At 39.3% G+C, this 17,877-nt stretch overlaps 1 protein-coding gene across 2 annotated transcripts in view; it reads right to left on the bottom strand.

Moving 5' to 3' along the window:
- The window catches only part of CFAP91 (cilia and flagella associated protein 91), an 85,512-nt gene that overhangs the window by 44,987 nt on the left and 22,648 nt on the right, over window positions 1-17,877 (bottom strand). For both annotated transcript variants that reach the window (XM_043996572.1, XM_043996571.1), the window contains exons 2-6: window positions 15,988-16,064; window positions 15,556-15,713; window positions 9,055-9,138; window positions 7,945-8,001; window positions 2,610-2,791 (exon numbers count right to left, since the gene is read on the bottom strand). In XM_043996572.1, the coding sequence (XP_043852507.1) occupies window positions 2,610-2,791; window positions 7,945-8,001; window positions 9,055-9,138; window positions 15,556-15,713; window positions 15,988-16,064 (558 nt within the window). The remainder of the gene's footprint in view (window positions 1-2,609; window positions 2,792-7,944; window positions 8,002-9,054; window positions 9,139-15,555; window positions 15,714-15,987; window positions 16,065-17,877) is intronic.

The raw sequence follows: 17,877 nt of genomic DNA, 5'->3' as shown, positions 1-17,877 counted from the left end.
CTTGTTTCAAGAGAAACAGTGTTTTTTTTAAAAAAGCCTGTGATATAGTGACCACCATCTGACAATATATGTACAATATTCAGTCCTAGTAGTTATATTATGTATTTTTGGGAAAAGGGGTGGAGGGGGGGGATTAGATGGCATTGCGTCTAAATAGGATGTTTGCAGATTTCAAAACAGTGGCATCAGAGCTATTTCTTGTCGGAATATAAATACATTTTGGCATTTTCTTCAAAAAATACTGGTGATTTGGGGTTAACAGTATTTGAGGTATCTTCGAAAAGTGGAAAGAATACTTACCTAGGTGTTGAAGACACAGATTCTAGTCCCAGCTCTGCCCTTACCAAGAGCTAGGTGGCCTTGGGCCAGCCATTCGCATCTCTGAAAATTGGTTTCTTTCTCTGTAAAATGATGGCTTTAGATCTCTAAAGTCCCTAATCCCCTTAAAATTATAAAGTAGAGTTGGTGGCAGCTGCAAATGATAGGGCACTGTCATTTAGTGTAATTATCTAAGATCTAAAAGCTTAACACACTGCCTGAAGCACCTTCAAAATACCCTTAATAATCATATCAACCACCATATCAATTACCTATAAAACCAGGTTTTTAATCTTCTAACACTGTTGTCCTTACCCATCATTACTTTATTATTGCTTCCTCTCTGCCTGTTTACTACATTTAGAGATGCTGAAGATGCTGAAAAAACAAACGTTAAAAAGTACCCTAAGATTAACATCTCCACAAATTTGGGGCTCCAAAGCCCCTTTAAGTTCTTTGTAGCTAGTCTCTTTCTGCCACTTCCCACTCATGAAAGTGCAATGGGGCACTCTTCCCCTATCTCTACTCTAAGTTCTGACTGTTTCCTCCAGAGGCTTCCCCTTGCCACTGCTCAAATCTACCCTTAAAATCAGATGCTGCAAAGTAGGTTATTCTAATACTTGCTAATTCACTTTAAAAATGGAAGGAACTACAGGAAAGGTCAGAGAGCAGATAAAATCGAAGCTGCCTTTCCAAAGCTCTTGAAAACAGACATTACTCCTCCAACCCCCCCCCCATCTGAAATTTTCTCATTTCCTATCTGTATCCTCCAACCAAAAACAAACAGTTCAAGACTGTCTACACTTGACAGGTTGCCAAAAATTCAGTCTCTTCATCTTCATCTAATCTAAATCCAAACCATTCCCACTGAGGTCTCACTCGCCACATCTTTAGGCAAATCTGGCATCTTTTTCCTTAGCCCCCTCCAAATAAGAAGGCCCTTCATGAAAGAACTGACATATTATTAAAATAAGACTAGATACCAACCATTCCAACAAAACCACCAGTTCAACCAAGATGTCATCTTTGATTCCTCAGTCTCTCCCACCCCCCCATATCCAATCTGTTTCCAACTCCTGCCAATTTGACCTCCCTAACATTTTGCATATACCGCCCCCTTTTTTCTTCTGACACTGTCATCACCTGGGTATAGGCCCTCATCACCTCTTGTCTGGACTATTGAAATAGACTGCTGATTGGTCTCCCTGCCTCAAGTCCCTTGTCACATTGACCCATCTTCCCCTTAACTGTTAAATTAATCTTCTTAAAGTAAAGGTCTTACCTCCCCTCCTATTCAATAAACCGAAATGGCTCCCTATTACCTTCAGGATCAAATATAAATCCTTTGTTCAGTATTCAAGGCCCATTCTAGCCGGGCTCTCTCTTACCTTTCCAGTCTTCCTATACCTTATTCACCCCCAACACATATTCTTCAATCTAGTGACACTGGCCATTTGCTATTCTGTGCACAAGGCTCTCCAGGTATTATCACTGGCTGTTCCCCACGTCTGGAATCCCCTCCCTCCTCATCTTTGCCTTCCACCTTCCCTGGCTTCCCTCAGGTTTCAGTTAAAAACCCCACCTTCTGCAAGAGCTTTTCCAGATTCCTCTTACTACTAGTGCCTCCCCTCTTTTGAGGAGCTCAGATTTATCTTGTATATCTCTTGTTTGTACAAAAGTTTTTACATGTATCTCTCTTGTTAAACTGAGCTCCTTGAGAACTGGGATTTTTTTTTTTTGTTTGCACTTCTTTTCTTGCCTTTCTGCAGTGCTTAGCACAGCTCCTGGAACACAGCAAGTGTTCCTTGATTTAATATGCACACATGAATACACACACTCAGAAAAGTCAATTCACAGAGGGCACGGGGACTGGGAGACACTAAGTGACCGGACAGGAAAAACCTAAGGGAGGAGGAGGAGGTAGTTTGGAGAGTAAATGAGTGAGTGTGTGGGAGAGAATGAGTGGTGAGCAAAACAACCAAAGGATATTTGTGAAAATTCATTTTGCCTGCCAAGAAACAGTAACAGCCGATGAACAAACCACCCACAAGCAAAGCAGCGATCTCTGAACAAAGCTCCATGGGAGGCCAGATTGTCAAAGCTGTACTGAGAAGACTCTCCGGAGAGCAGCTGCAATGTAACTAAAGGCAGGCTTCATGAACCAAAAAGAGGAGAAAGAACAACAGGTCACCCAGGCATCATTCCTAGGCCCTTGTTCTCTACATATGAACACACAATTATCCATCAACAAGAGTAGTCACCTCCAATCATTAACACACTGGCCAACTTACCCCAAGTGAGAGTAGCCAGGGTCAAGATCTCAGGGATAGTATCCTGGCATACTACGTATTCTGGTGTATATGGATCTGTTTGAGTTTCACTATCCCGATAATCTGTCTGGGTGCCTTGAGTATGCACCAAAGCAATTTTGGGTTGCTTTTTAGTGACTGATATATAACTGTATATATCTTGCCTGTAAGGTGAAAAAGAAAGAAGAAAAAAAATTAAATCATGTTAATGTCATTTAGAATACCCAACAACTCCAAGCACATATTTGCCCCTCAACTCAAGGAGACATAAAGAAATGTGTCCAAGCCACTCCTGGCAAGATGAAAACCCTCTCTGTTTCTCTTCCAGATTCTTCAGTATGACTACAGTTCTGCCCAGCTGTCCCTGAAGAATTTCTCTGCTATCTTCACACCTCCATAACAACTGAAAAAAATCATTTCCCCTCATACTGAATTGAGGGGCAGGATAAAGGGAGCAGGTGGGAGGACGGGGGAGTTGAAGGAAGGCCATTTATGAATATAAAATGTGGATTCTGGGTGCCCCATGAAAACCTTAAAGTACAGTATAATCCCTCTAGCTATATACTCTCCATCTTCTTACCTTCCCTCCCATGGTCATCTCCCCAAATTTAGCTGATCTCCCTCCCCAGCCCAGTTCAAGGACAGAGGGAGGATAGAGGCTGCCTTCTATAGAAACCTATTTCTTCCTCTAGGTAATGGAGTATTGGTTTAATTATAGACTATAAACCACAGTTATTTAAAGTGGATGGTAGAAGCATGTTATTTTTCACTTTCTTTCATTCTTTTTTCTTTTATTCAAGTTTTCTTGTACAAAATGACTGATATGGTAATGTTTTACATAATCATACATGTATAACCAATGCTCACTGACTCTGGGAGGGAAGGAGAGGGAGGGAAGAAGGGATAAAAATTGGAACCCCAAACTATAAATAAAAATGTTTATTACTTAAAAAATAAAATAAAGTGAATGGCAGGTGTCATATAGTGGATAGTTCAAAAATCTTATTGCAGTGTTAAGCTACCCTGTTTATAAGCACAAGATAGATGACTTTGTATATATGTGTATATATGCATATATATATATACACATACACATATGTATGTATGTATGTGGTATTAGAGATGAGCACATATAACATTCATTATACCGTCAAACTACCAACAGGAATCAAAAGAGTGGCTTTTTATTTTTCCAGCTAGAATAATCACCAGGTAATTGAGTGACATATATTTGTGAGAAATTTGATCAAGCATGCAAAGGAGGATTGTACAAAGACTTAATGAATCCTTCCAGTTCAAATCCCTGATGTATGGCCCACCAATTATACTCCAAAAGATTTGATGGATACCAGCTAATACTGAAGCTTGATACATTTTCTGTAACAATTTGACAAACACTCTTCCTTTCTTGGCCACCTTCTTGGTGACATTCTGGTGGGATTTGGAACAGGGACCGCAGGAAGAGCTAGATAGCCCACTGCTTCAGTAGCTGTCAAGTTTCTTCAAAGTTCTTCCCTTTCCTTCCCCATCTCATGACCCTACTGGCCAAATCTGTAAGGGCTCTATGGCAGAAGGGCTAGACGGTAGCTCAGTGTGGCATATAAAAGAGGCAGAAGGTCTTTAAATGGCAATGCTTTTGTGCTGTTCTGTTCATCTGGCTCCTTGCTCAGCTTGATCTCTGCTGTGGCTTGATACCCTTGCTGCTGCTGCTGCTCCCTTCTCTAGTCCACCTTTGCCTGTCAATGGTACTTCCCGCAAACTTGGTAATAGAGGTATTCATCGTTTACTCAGCCCATGACTGTCTTCCAGCCTTGCTCTCCCAGTCCCTATAACTCCCACAAATTCATAAAAGAAGAAAGACCTTGAAAAGCTAGTGAATCCTATGGTTCTATTTGAGGGTTTAACTCATCCTTTAAAAAATAAAACAACTGTAACACTTAAGTTTACCACATGCATCTGTGTATTTATTTACCACCTAAGTTAAGTTCATTCTGCCTGAATATGAAATCTTTGCATTTCAACTCACCCATTTTCCCTGTGTGTCCTTCTTAAGTGTACAAATACAGGTTTCATCTCTCATCACCTTCATCATCAGCTGCCTGTTGGCCAGTTCCTCTTGTACTGTCTATAGGCATCTAAAACTCATCATGTGCAAAAAAGAACTGATTTTCTCCCACCTAAACCTACCAATCTTTGTACTTTCCCGGCTTCTATTAAGGGCAGGCACTACCTCCTCAAAATCATCTTTGGTTATTTCCTATCTGTTACTCCCTACATCCAATTAATTTCCACATTTTCCTGTTGCTCTCTCCCCAAGGTCTCATATTCACACCCTTCCCTCTACATGTCCTGCCACCAGCCTAGCTGAGGCCCTCATCACCTTCACCTGGATTATTGTTAAGAGCCTCCTCACTGGTCTCCCTGCCTCCAGCCTCACCCCTCTCTGATCTATCCTTCATTGGGCTGCCAAAGTGATCTTTCTAAAGCATAGGTTTGGCCATGTCATCCTCTTCCTCAAGAAGCCTGCACTGTTCTCTTTTATGTCAAGGATAAAACACGGGTACCTCTGTTTTGAAATTAAGCCCTCTAAGAGACAGCTAGGTGGTGCATTGGATAAAGCACCAGGCCTGGAGTCAGGAGTACCCGAGTTCAAATCCGGCCTCAGACACTTAACACTTACTTGCTGTGTAACCCTGGGCAAGTCACTTAACCCTCATTGCCCCACAAAAAAAAAAAGAAAGAAAAAGAAAGAAATCAAGCCCTCTAAGAGATGGGTCCAATCTGTTTTTTTCCAAATTTATTCAATGATTCCTCCTTTGCACTCTCAACATTCCAGACAAACTGGCCAACTCACTCTTCTTCATATCCCACCTGCCATCTCCCACCCTGATGCCTTTGCACAGATTATCCACTGTATCTGGAATGTTCTTCCTTCTTACCTCTACCTCACAGAATTCCTCACTTGTCTTCAAGACTCAGCTCAAATGCCACCCTCCTAGACTGAAGCTCTTCTTGGTTTCCCTACATACTGCTTCCTGTATTTTGTTTTAATTCTACTTTTACTTGGTATTTACTTAACTAGTGTTTCCTCTGTGTTGAATGTAAGCTCCTTGAGGGCAGGAACTGTTTTCATTCTTGTCTTTGCATCCCCAAGACTTAGTTATGGTGCCTGGCACATAAAAGGAGCATTGCTGAACTGAACATCTGCTGCTCACATCTGTGCTTCTAGATGCAGGGTGATCAGAACAGGGCCCAGTCATCGACACATCTATATTCAAAGACTTTTCTTCTATCTCTATAATATCCATATGGATCAATAACATTCCATGCAAATGTCCCATCATGGTAGGAGGTGGTGCTGGGTTCTCAGAGGCTATGCAAGCAGTGCACAAAAAAAGCCTGGCAGGTCCTTCCAGGCTAGAAGGGTTCCAAGAATAGGCTAGTGATAGGACTACATGTCTGCTGTCAAGGACCAGATTAGCTAAGTTTATCGAGGCAATTACTGGGTTGGCTGCATGAATTTTTCTGATCATGGCAACCCCTGTCAATAATACACTAACATACTAGGGGCCTGTAACGTGCACTGGTATGGTGTGGTACACAAACAAGATAGGAGATTCTTGAAATATCTAAGTATTGAAGTACAGTATCCATATACAGAGAACTGAAGATGCCACTAAGGATAAAGAGAACCAGAAGGGGGGGCGGCTAGGTGGTGCAGTGGATAAAGCACTGGCCCTGGATTCAGGAGTACCTGAGTTCAAATACGGCCTCAGACACTTGACACTTACTGTGACCCTGGGCAAGTCACTTAACCCCCACTGCCCTGCAAAAAAAAAAAAAAAAAAAGAGAACCAGAAGCTAATTTTTTTTGTTGTTGCTGAGTCCTTTCAGTTGTTTCTAACTCTTTGTCATCCCATTTGGGTTGGATTTTTGTTTGTTTGTTTGTTTGTTTTTCTGGGGGGGAGTTTGGCAAAGATACTGGAATGTTTTGCCATTTCCTTCAGATCATTTTACAAATGAAGAATGTAAGGCAAACAGGGTTAAATGACTTGCCCACAGTCACACAGCTAGTAAATGTCTGAGGCTGGATTTGAACTCAGGAAGATGAGTCTTTCTGATTCCAAGCCCAGTGCTCTATGCACTGTACCACCTAGCTGCCAGGGAACTTAATTTACAAATAGCCAATTGGGGATATTTAATCAGTTGGTAAAAGCATGATGCTAAAGTAAGTCCTCAATCATTTAACCACTAACCATATTAATTAACTGCACTAGTATCTATCAGTATTGTGCTAGGCCACATAAGAAAGGTAGATTTGCTCTGTTCAGTAGTTACAAACTAAACCCCTAACCCCAGCAATCCATTTCCTAAATGCTTATCATTGGTCTTAATGGATATAAATAAAAAAGTGCGGATGAATAAACTTGTTCTCCCTATTGACTAGCAGAATCATTTCTGTATACCAAGAACAACCTGTTATTATTAGTCTGTGAATCCGACAAATGTGAATCAATAATAGCCAGTTATGTGGCATCGATCTGGAAAATTCCCTTCAATATGGCAGAAATAAATGTTTTCAAACAAACCTGAAATAAAGTAGTTGTTGCTTTTTAATGGAAAACAGATTGGGTGATACAGCTTTTCCTTGTCATAAGAAAATATTGGGGGATAGGGGGAGAACCATATACATATGAATTAAGTTGGAGGATTTGCTAACTCCATTTTATTCCTCATTTTGCCCATACAAGGCCCTTCATCGATTCATACCCTAGGCTAGCTACAAAGTTACTTGCTACTTCTTGGTGTAACAAATAAACTGTTTTCTATACTTGCATAAGGATAAAGGTATCTCTCTACAGTCTATTCCCCTCTGCAAGAGCAAAGCAAAAAAGGATTATTATGTGTTACTTTTCAATACCCTAAATAGCAATAATATACATTCAATGCATTTGTGTGCACAAAACTAAATACATTTCATCTCCGAAATTTGGAACTTTTGAGATATGGAAGGACATAGATTTGCTTATTTTTTTTCATGGGTACTTTATAATGCTTAGCTCTGAAAGGACTGAAAAATTCCACTAAAGCAAGGCCATACAAGAAAAATGCAGGATTCACAGAATATTTATTGATTGGTTATTGTGACAAATTGTTGAGTCACAGAATCAAACAACAGTTATATTTAGCAGAGAACAAAAGTATTTTGATTAATTTCTTTTTAAATCAAATGTACCAAGGCAGACAGTCTACAACTCTGATAGTGAAGAAAACAAAATTAAATGAAAAAAATACATTTCAATCGTTTACTACTTACTTTGGTGTTGCAAGAATAACATTGAGAGGCATCTGCTTGTAAAATGGAAGGAAAGGCCTGGGGGAAAAATGAGGCAATACAATTAAATGGGATTCTTGACTTGGGTGGAAGGTTGATGACATAACCCCTAAGGCCCCTTCCTATTCTAAGGTGTTATGATTCACACACTAAACATGGTAACCCTGGCTCTCCCCAATACCTTGGGGGCAGTTTCTTAAATACAGCCTTCTGTATACCATTTCACATTCTCTTCCAAAACTCATCTGTACTGAGTTATATTTATGTGAAATTGCAAAGCTTGTTCCTCCCTCCCACATAGGAAGGCCATGTCTAAGAAGAGTTTTACAATTCTTCCTTAAAGTCTACAATTTTTGGATACGAAAGGGGAACTATGTCCTAAAAGACAGTTAGCAACAGTCCATCCCCAGTTGGAACTGACTTTCATGGAAAAAGGGTGCTTATGAATAACAATATTCATCAGAAATTTACTTTATCAAGGGAGCTTAGGCAGACAAAGACTCAAGATTTCACTTCTGTCCCAGAACAGATTCTTCAGGAAATTCAGGTGCATCTTTTTGGTTTTGTTGTTTTTTGTTTTTGTTTTGCGGAGCAATAAGGGTTAAGTGACTTGCCCAGGGTCACACAGCTAGTAAGTGTCAGGTGTCTGAGATGGATTTGAACTCAGGTCCTCCTGAATCCAGGGCTAGTGCTTTATCCACTGTGCCACCTAGCTGCCCTCAGGCGCATCTTTTGACTCTATTTAATTACACAGTAGTCAATTTATGGCTACCTTTTTGAACTATGGCAAATCACACAGACTAAATCTTTTAGTCCTGCTTGGATTGGTCATACTCACAGGCAGCCTGTGTATATCACTTTGCAGTCAGTTCTAATATTTTCCTATTTTCACTGTCTAGGTGCCACACCATTCTACACCCTGTTTTACTTTTCATCTGCCTAAACTACTGAACCTGTTGTGACCTATAGGGAAATTCCTTGTCTAATTTCTTTTAAAAGTTCTTTTTTTCTTCCTCTCATTTGAAGTACACATATTCCAATAGGCTTTAATTACCAGGTGGGGTTCGTTCAACATTAATATTCGCTTCTTACCATTCAAAATATTTATAGCGATTCTTTCCAGTAACTTGAGGATCTTCATGAACTTCTTTAGGCATCTTAAAAGAAGGGTCAGCCCTAAAATGAAGCAAGAAAACAAATTCAGTTCTGGAATGAGAGTACTAGTTGGCATTTAATTTTTTCAATGCTTTATTCTAAGAGATTGTGTCTCTATTATTCTATCAATCAATAAGCTTTATTAAACATCATTATGTGCCAAACCCTGGGGGATACAGAAACAAAATAACCACTGCCCTTACGGAGTTTCCAATCTATCAGTATTCCACGCAATTTCCACGTATTGCTCCATATTTCTTTTTTAAGTACAGAGACCTATTATGTAGGTAAATTATGTTATTATGTATGTGTCTTACTTAAGGTGATATTTGGTTCTCCTGATATGCTGCATGATATTGTAGTTTCTAAAAATCATTCACAGAAAGTTTTCGGGAGGCACATGATTTAATATAAAAACTTCCATGCTCAAAATGACAGGGGTGGGGGCGGCAGTGGACCAGGCAGTTCTTGACCTCATCATGGAATCTGTGTAGATGTGCCTCTGGAAACCATGACTACTACCAGTCACAGGCACCTCAGGTTGTGGCTGTTAATATCTAAGTGAAACATTCCATAGTCAACACCAGGCAATTCTACAGGTAAGTGTGGTTATGTGCTATCATTGTGGTTATGTCATATTGTTGAATGACAATTCCTGGCAGTCGACAGCCGAGGAGAGCAATATGATTATACAACAGATTAAAAGAGAAGAAGAAATGTGTTCAGACCCACAGCTGATTGAGTGTTTCTGGATCCTCTTGAACAGAAAATACTCTAGAAGGATAGGGTAATCTCGAGTATTTATTAGAAGAAAGATTTCTATAAATTGGTGGTAAGGAAAGCTGTGTCTAGAAGGTGAAAAAGCTTAAGTAATAAAAGAATCTCTAATAAAAGAACTACTAGTTAACATGTGGAAGGTATTAGTGACAAGGACCAAGAAAGCAAATCTTGGAATTGGCTGAAGCTCACCTTTAAAGTAGAGGAGTGTAAAGGGGAAAATAATGTTTATACTCCATCACATACCAAAAGGTTAGCCACAAGGCTCTCAACCCAATTGCTGTTCACATGACCCAGCAAACATTGTAATTTTGATCTTTCTTTAGTTCCAACAAAATGCATAGCATGACTCAGTATAACAAGGAAACATATCATCACTAGGCTAAATATTGCACATATATTACTCTTTTCAAACTTATGTTGATATTATTAATATGATAAAATATTTTAAAATATTAATTAATCCATAAAAGTTTTCTGTCATAATGGATTTTATTTGATTATTTGAGTACTTTCTCAATATAACTATTTCATATTCAGGATCCTAGAAATATTTCAATAATGCAAAGGAGTACCTATACTCAAAAAGGTTAGGAACCAGTGTTAAACAATTCTAGGAATTCTGAACATCTAGGATCACAGCTAGAGCTACATTAGAAGCCATCTAGTCTGACTCCCATTTACAAATAAGGAACCCGATGCCCAGAGAGGTTAAGTGACTTGTCCACCATCAAAGAAGCAGCAAGTAGCAGAGCTGGGATTCCAGTCAGGGTCTTCTCATCCAAATCCAGTGTCCTTTCCACTGTACCCTGTGGACACTAGAAACATCAAATAATCTTTTTTTTTTTTTTTTTTGGTGAGGCAACTGGGGTTAAGTGACTTGCCCAGGGTCACATAGCTAGTAAGTGTCAAGCGTCTGAGGCTGGATTTGAACTCAGGTACTCTTGAATCCAGGGCCAGTGCTCTATCCACTGTGCCACCTAGCTGCCCCATACACATCAAATAATCTAACAGGAATTGGATGATGTACTCTCTCATACTTTTGCTCCTATGTTGTTCTTGGGAAGAGGAAAAAAATGGAAGGTGTCATCCCTACACTCTCTTATTTGACGATCCTCTTCATTTCCTGCAGCTTCAACTGCTTCCTCTATAATGATGACATCTAAATCTAAATGTCTCTCACCTAGATCTGTCTTTTTAGGGCCAGACCTAATTCCCAACCACCCATGGGACACTGAAGACAATATAGTACAATGGGAAGAATGCTAAATTTAGAATCAGAGGGCCTGGGGTTCAAATCCCAGTTCTTCCATTTATTGGCCTGCTTCAATCCATTTCAGCTCTAAAATCATGATTTGATGATCTCTGCCTGGGTATCTCATCAATGCCTTAAACCACAAATCAAAAAACGAGCTCTTCATATCTCCCATAGACCTGTCTCTCTCCTTCTAACTTCACTATTTCTGTCTGACACCACTATTTACCTTGTTTTTCCCATCTGTAAACTTACAAATATCTTTTGACTTTTTTCTCCACTTTTGACCTCTCATCAATTACCAGTTCCTGTCAAGTTCATCTCTGAAAGATGTCTTAAAGCTGTCTAATCCTCTTTGTTTCTTACTGTTACCACATTAATTTTCACCTCTCTCATTACTTCCCACTTGGACAACAAGGACAGCTTCTCAACAAATACTTCTGCTTAGAATGCAAAGCCTATCACAGCTTTACTGAGTCTCCACACACTGTGTGCTCAAGGTAATCTGGATAAGTCTCTATATCCAACCTCTGTGCTAGAATGCCTCCATGCCTGGATTCACACTAACCCTAACAACTCTGTAAAATGGGGGCTATTAAAACTATCCCCCTTTTATAGATGAGGAAACAGGTTCAGAAAAGAGTCACATAGCTAATAAGTGCCTGAGGCAGAACACAACCCAGTCTTCTTGTCTCCCAAGTCAAGCACTCTATCCACTATTTATACCAGCCTAAACTACAAATATATCATTAATTAAAATAGAGACAGCCTTTAACTTATGAACAAGATTTCCAAAAGATTCTAAGTTGTTTTTATGGATTTAAACACATTTTCCCACATTCCCAATGTGGTGATGAAATGTGATGAAATGCCCAGACTAGTCCACAAAAAAATTATTTAATTCATTTTATATATATGTGTGTGTGTGCCAATATATATTATATATATAAATATACACCTATATATATCCACCCTGACAACATCACAGAGCCTTCATCTATATGGATATATTTGATAAAGCACACTCTACTAATAGCAACAGACTCTACTTCTCATAAGCAACAGTATTTTTATAGGAAAAAATGCATTCTCCAGTCCAACTTGGAATACTGGGAAATTCCATTTCTACATAATCCCATTTCTAGCATAAATGGGAACTCTTTCAACTCCAGGCTGATACTGGTAGTAGGTCCTGAAAGCAGAGTTGGAGTTCAGGGCACCAGGAAAGTATTAAAATAAGGAGTTTATGAGATCCAACTGGTGTAAATTTTGGAGGAGACTTCTTCATACTGGGCTTATTAACAATCATGCCCTTCCTTACCTTCCAGAGGCTGGCCCACCTGCTTATCTTTATATTAACAATGCTCTAGGGAAGCTCCAACTCTGAGAAATTTATGACCAATAACACTGATGTATGTAATGGAAGACTGTGGGCTTGGAGGGTAGAGAAGGACGATCCTGCCCCTCTTAGCTTGTTTTTAGCTTGCTTACATTCATTTTCATCTAAACCCTGAGTCTTGGGAATTAAGCTCACACAGTTAATGAGGGGTTCCTCGTCAACCAAGTCCAGCATGCTATCCCACCATGTCATACTGGCCATAAATATAGATATATCATTAATTAAAAGAGAGTCAGCCTATAATTTATGAACAGTATAAACAGAACTCCTAAAAGTGGTTTTGAAGGTACAGTATTCCCATAAGGTGTTAATCTAAAGTCACGGATTTAATACAAACTCATTCTCCTGCTACCACGAGAGGACAAACTGAATGTCTAATTAGGTTCTAATTAGCTAGACGGTAGGTCTGTACCACAAAAGAGTTTATTAGTTCACAGGGCTATGAATCAGTCTACTTGAAAGACCTCTATCCTCATAGAGAAAAAGGCACTTTTACCTAGTCCAGTGACTGGGTCCTTTCTCACCAGAGAACTGAAGCTTAGCCTCTCTTATGAACACAGCATTAAGAAAGGCAATTCCTACTCTTGTGTGGAAGGGGCAACAATTCTGCTCATGATTCCTAAGCAGAAGGCTGTGGTTGAGGCTGAATAAACAGAAGCAGCAAGAATAAGCCAGCTTAAGCACAACTGACAAGCAGCAACAGATATGGAACACAACACCTAGCAGGCAGCAATGGTGATGCAGTGTTCAGTCAGGGCAGACCCAGGAGAAGAAAGCACCTAAGAAATAGAAGGCTCAGCACAGCAGAGAGATGACAACAATAGAAGCCATCAGTGGCCCTACAATATCAAAGAACTGAGTTGCTTATTCATTCATCTGTGTTGGCCATGCATATGCCTAGACCACATGTATGTATGATCCCTGTGGTAATACACTCTTCCCACTGATGGTGACAATTATTTGTGTAAATGTGCCCTGGATTTAGGAGTGAAAATGTTCTATTACCACTTTTTAATGCTACTTTATTAAATACGTTTGCTTTGAACCAATTGTGTCCTCTGGCTTTCTAGTAAAAATAAATACACTGGGGAAGGGGAGCTCATGAGCTATACTTCTGGATGGCTGAAGATTGACTGAGTACCTTGAACCTGTAATACCTTTTGGGGGGATGGAACATGTGAGGAGAGTACCCCAAATGCACTGCAGAAGAAACACAATTTCTCAGTTTACACCTAAAATTCTCCTGTCCCTGAAACATGTACACTGCTTTTTGGAAATTTTCTGAGTATTTACTTCTAGAAGTAAATGATATAGGATTAAAAACATCTTGATTCTATTCTCTTCTACAGTCCTTCTCTTTTTCATTTATGAGTCACACAGGTGACCTGTTGTGTTGATTGGGAATCTTTGGGTACACAAATGATTGAAGATTCACCTCCACTTCGGAGAAAAACCCTGGAAGGTGCAGCATATGTTATCCTAAGTACTTGGTAACAGAAGCTGGGTGGTAGCTATGTGATGAAGACCTTGGATTGTGAGGGGAAGCAAAGCCTACAGACAGTGTCAAGATAATGGAATGTGGTAGATAAGGGGATTTAGCAGATACTCAAAGGCCCACCTGGAGATTAATCTAAACTGATTGAATTAAGTGAGAGTGATTGACTGCTGATTAGCCTACTCCAAGTTAACTAAATTGTAAACACATCTGGCCGCTCCTTTAAGAGGGTATTGTTGTTCTCAGAAGCTGAAAACTTTGAACTTTACATTGAGACCACCTTCGGCTCCAGTGAACCAATGAATCTGAATGACGCTAGCCAATCAGCTTGAAGAACCTCCCATTTCTGGGAGGGGAACATGAAGGAGGAAGTTGACACTGGTGGAGGTCTGCTTCCTCATTTGGTTCAAGACATCTGTGTGGTGGGAGGACTTCACGTGGGCTGGTAGGAAAGCTAGGATTTCCAGGCTATAAGAAATCTGTTCTCAATCTTTCTCTTTCTTTTACTATCTTTTAATAAACCCTTAAAAACCTAAACTCGTTTATCAGTGATTTTAGCCAGTGTCCCCCCAAAACTGGGGGGACAAATTAGAACCCACATTTAGAATTTTAAAATACACAAGACCATGGAGTCCAATGCTGTGACTAGAAAAATGACTGCCCTTTTCCTTTGTCAAAGAACCTGTCCAGGACTGACCCAAGGGTTGAGGAATGTCTATTCATATGAATATAGGAAGAAAGAAGCACTAGTGACAGGGCATTCACAGGCAATATAGAATCTTCAGAAGAAAAGAGAAAGAAATTTCAAACAGTGACAGTGACGAAGGAATAGAAGTTTCCATAATCACTCAGCTACTCTTAGCTTAGGGGATAGACACAAAAGGCAAAATCCACTTATAATATAAACCTACATAAATATACCAGTCTTTAAATGCCAAACAATAAGAATAATTTTAAAACATCACTCTTTGGTTCCTAGCATAAGATACTCATCATTATTATCAAAAGGTGTTTGCTAAGGATGAACTTATGAATAAGCAAAATGAAAATGAATCCAGAAATTCTCTGATAGAAATGTACAAAGTACAATTCTCTAAAGAATATATCTGAAAATGATTACAAGAAGTGTACTAGCTACTTAAAAATGTTCCCCAGGAAATCTGAAATGTATAAAGGTAAATCACAGGTCTACCAAGTCTCAGGCATTCTTATTCCCACTGGCAGAGTTTTAGTTGGCCTAAACGAGTATGCTCTGATCCACTGGTCAGACTCCTCTATTTGGTCATCTGTGACCACTGTTAGTGGTTTAATGTGCTGTGGTATTTGAAAAATGTCATCAGGTGCCAAAGGGGGTTGGGGACAACTGGTCCCCAAACTAGGTGTTATAATTATATGCATTTTACAAATCTATTTTTCAGGCAAAATAATTTGAACTCGAAAGAATAAACTGATCAGAAAAAGGAAAACAATAGTGTGAGTAGTTTTTGACAACTGAAGTCACCTGACACTTACGCTGCAAGTTTGTGGAAAGCTTCTTTACGTTGCTCCGCCCATCCTCGCCATTCTCGATCAATGAATAGTGGGACAGGATGTGAGGGGTTCAAGAACATGAAGTATCTTGGATAATTCTGCAGGTTACTAAACATAGTTCTAAACCTGGGAACTTTTTTCTAATAGAAGTAAAACAGGAAAAAATGGAGGAAGTAATATAATAAAATTTTAAAAACATTTTATATACTCACAGTACTTCATTAACCCTCATAAGAGTCAACAAGTGGCTAACTGTCTTGTCCCAAGTAATTGTGTCATTACTGCACAAAGTCTATGGAAGATCTGGCAGTTATTCAATTTATATGATCAATGTTCACAGTCAGCAAGATAATTCAAACCTAATTTGGGCCTATTAAATTGCCTGAATAGATGAGAGAAGATGAAATGGCCTACCACTTGGTTTCTCATCACAGTAGCCTGGATATTAGCCTGTGCATGGTCCTTTGCACTTGATACTATAAACAATGGATCTGCAATAAGAACATAAGCACAAGAATAAGCAATATAGCAAATTTATTCATGATCTGAAGAGAAAATGTCAAAACAACATAATTTCTCAACTAGAGAATGAAATAGAAAACCTACAGAATTGCCCAACACTAAAGCAGGTCAAGTCCTCATTAATCCACAGTCGAAAAACAACCACATGCAAATTTATATTCCAAAACCAGCTTAAAGAGGTCAACAAAAATGGAAAAGTTATAACGCGTTCCCAACTTTACCTCCTTTAATACCACCAACCTTACACACACACAGAGAAACTGAGTTGCATCTCTTTGGAGGTTATACAGGCTAGAGTTCCAAGTACCCAAGGGCCACAGATGCCCAATCTGTCCATGTGCAAATAAAACAGCAATTAGTCATTTTTCCTCAAAAAATCAGGGTAAGGGGGAAGCTAGGTGGTACAGTAGATAAAGCACCAGCCCTGGATTCAGGAGGACCTGAGTTCAAATTCGACCTCACTAGCTGTGTGACCTTGGGCAAGTCACTTAACCCTCATTGCCCAGGCCCTCCCCCCCCAAAAAAAAATCGGAAAAAAAAAATCAGGGTAAGGCATAAGCCTATTCCTTATATTTAATTCAGAAATTTTTATGAGTGCCCATTTTGTGTTCAATGGCAATCAAAAAACATTTATTAAGCGCCTACTATGTGCCAGGCACTGTGTTAAGTGCTGGGGATATAAAAGGAGGCAAAACATAGTCTCTACCCTCAAGGAATTTACAATCTAACAGAGGAGACAACATTTGATAAATACATACAAAGCAAACTATATACAGGAAATAGTGGGAAATAATGAACAGAGAGAAGGAACTAGAATTAAGAGGGGTTGGGGAAGACTTCCAGTAAAAGTTTAGATCTTAGGTGGGACTTAACAGAAGCTAGGTCAGTAGCTGGAACAGAGGAAAGAGATTGTTTAAAGCATAGAGGACAGACAGAGAAAATGCCCAGAGCTGAGAAAAAGCGATGTGGTATAATATCTAAATAGGAAATTAATCCTTAACATCTGTAGAAAAATATAGTAGGAATAATAATAGTTTATATTCATAGATCACTTCATGGTGACCAGCCAAGAATCTGAAACAGTCTCTGAGCAGCTGGAATGTCATAAAACCTATGGAATAAAATTCATGAATTTATTCATAGGAAAACTCATCAGGTCTTCATTAAGAATCTGCTTACTCTTATTTCATGCACAATTCAAACAAGTCTGCCTTGTCAGACTGTACTAGCAATTAGAAACAACAAATTAAGGGAGAAATGTGGTAAGTGACATTTGACTAGAAGCTAGCACCAAGTCAGTTAAGCAAGAAGAGATAGAAAAAACAACAGTTGGGGGGCAGCTAGGCAGTACAGTGGGTAAAGCACCAGCCCTGGATTCAGGAGGACCTGAGTTCAAATCTGACCTCAGACACTTGATACTTAGTAGCTGTGTGACCCTGGGCAAGTCACTTAACCCTCACTGTCCCATCCAAAAAAAAAAAAGAAGAAGAAGAAAAAACAACAGCAGCAATAAAAAACATATCTAAGAACTCAAAAAGTACTGCTATATAGGACCATTAGGTGTAGGGAAAATAACCTTATATTCAACAGCCTGAGGATATCTCTGTGTTATAACTCAGTCAAGTAAGATCATATTGCATTCCTCATTTGCTGTTTAAGACAGAAAAGTATATACATATAATTTCAGAAAGATTTCCATCAAAGCTTAGAACATTAAAGTAGGTGCTTGATAAATGCTTATAGATTAAGTGGTGTTTCTGGTGAGTTCTTCATGTGCAATAA

This window comes from Dromiciops gliroides, chromosome 3, assembly GCF_019393635.1.
Source record: "Dromiciops gliroides isolate mDroGli1 chromosome 3, mDroGli1.pri, whole genome shotgun sequence".
Taxonomy (NCBI): domain Eukaryota; kingdom Metazoa; phylum Chordata; class Mammalia; order Microbiotheria; family Microbiotheriidae; genus Dromiciops; species Dromiciops gliroides.
This window is presented reverse-complemented; position numbering and strand designations above follow the sequence as displayed.